We start from the raw sequence: 1400 nt of genomic DNA, 5'->3' as shown, positions 1-1400 counted from the left end.
ACACATACACACCCACACACACACATACACACCCACGTACACACATACACACCCACGCAAGCACATACACACCCACACAATCACATACACACCCACGTACACACATACACACCCACGTACACACATACACACCCACGCACACACATACACACCCACGTACGCACATACACACACACACATACACACCCACGCACACACATACACATTCACGCATGCATGCACACGCGCGCAGTAAAAATCTCCTTAGTCAGAGCAATTGCAATACCGACCGGGAGACCTGGACCCTGAGAGGGGAAGGTGCCAAGAGTAAAGACTAAACCCAATAACTGGCCCGCCACCGCTACCAGATCCCCCCAGGTGGCGCCACGTAGGCGTTCTCGCCCGCCGCGCCGCCTGCCTGCCATCATTGACATCTCACTCGTTCTTCTCGCACACTCGCGCGAGCGATCGCGGAGGCAGCAAGCCGCGTCGTAGCAAACCGAGGAAAGATTAGAGAGATTACAGCGATGGCATCTCACGAATCCCCGCCAGCGATCAACGGATGCTGCGGATGCTGCTGCTGCTGCCGAGCGAGCGAGCGAACGCTAATTAACACCGCGACCGTAATTAACAACAGACGCAAATGTTTGTTCGAGGAGAAAAAACATCCTTCAGAGTGATTTTTTTTCGCGTGTTTCTAGCGAGGCCGAATGAGACCAACTGTCATCACGGATTTACAAAAACGTGGATAATTACTTAATGAATAATGAGTAATATATATACATATATATATAGTTTTTCTAATTCTGCTCTCCTCATTATTTTGTATTTGTATGTCATTCATTCTTGTAGAAGAGGGGATGGGAGCATACTTAAACACAACGAGACAATATTCTATAGCAGAGGGCGCACTTACAATCTTACAGCCCCTAGTAGGGTGGTATAGAGGGTGAACCTATAGTTCTACGGCCTCTAGAGGGCGAACTTACAATCTTACAACCCCTAGAGGGCGCACTTACAGTCTTACAGCCCCTAGAGGGCGAACCTACAGTTCTACGGCCCCTAGAGGGCGAACTTACAATCTTACAGCCCCTAGAGGGCGAACCTACAGTTCTACGGCCCCTAGAGGGCGAACTTACAATCTTACAGCCCCTAGAGGGCGAACCTAAAGTTCTACGGCCCCTAGAGGGCGCACTTACAATCTCTGCAGGGACTTCAGTCCATACAGCCACCTCTTCTCAACCGCACTGATGTTGTTGTGATCCAGTTGCCTAGGTAACGAACAATAAATCACACAGGTAAGTACAGGTAAGCACAGGTAAGCAGAGGTGAGCACAGGTAAGCACAGGTAAGCACAGGTGAGCACAGGTAAGCACAGGTAAGCACAGATGAGCACAGGTAAGCAGAGGTAAGCACAGATG

The 1400-nt window shown here is 50.0% G+C and overlaps 1 protein-coding gene across 1 annotated transcript in view; it reads right to left on the bottom strand.

Annotated features, from left to right (window-relative positions):
* Positions 1–1400, bottom strand: part of LOC106818072 (leucine-rich repeats and immunoglobulin-like domains protein 3) — a 19853-nt gene that overhangs the window by 16335 nt on the left and 2118 nt on the right. The window contains 1 exon segment of the mRNA XM_014822793.1: positions 1179–1250. Coding sequence (XP_014678279.1) covers positions 1179–1250 — 72 coding nt within the window.

Source organism: Priapulus caudatus, unplaced genomic scaffold (assembly GCF_000485595.1).
Source record: "Priapulus caudatus unplaced genomic scaffold, Priapulus_caudatus-5.0.1 Scaffold2010, whole genome shotgun sequence".
Taxonomy (NCBI): Eukaryota; Metazoa; Priapulida; class Priapulimorpha; order Priapulimorphida; family Priapulidae; genus Priapulus; species Priapulus caudatus.
This window is presented reverse-complemented; position numbering and strand designations above follow the sequence as displayed.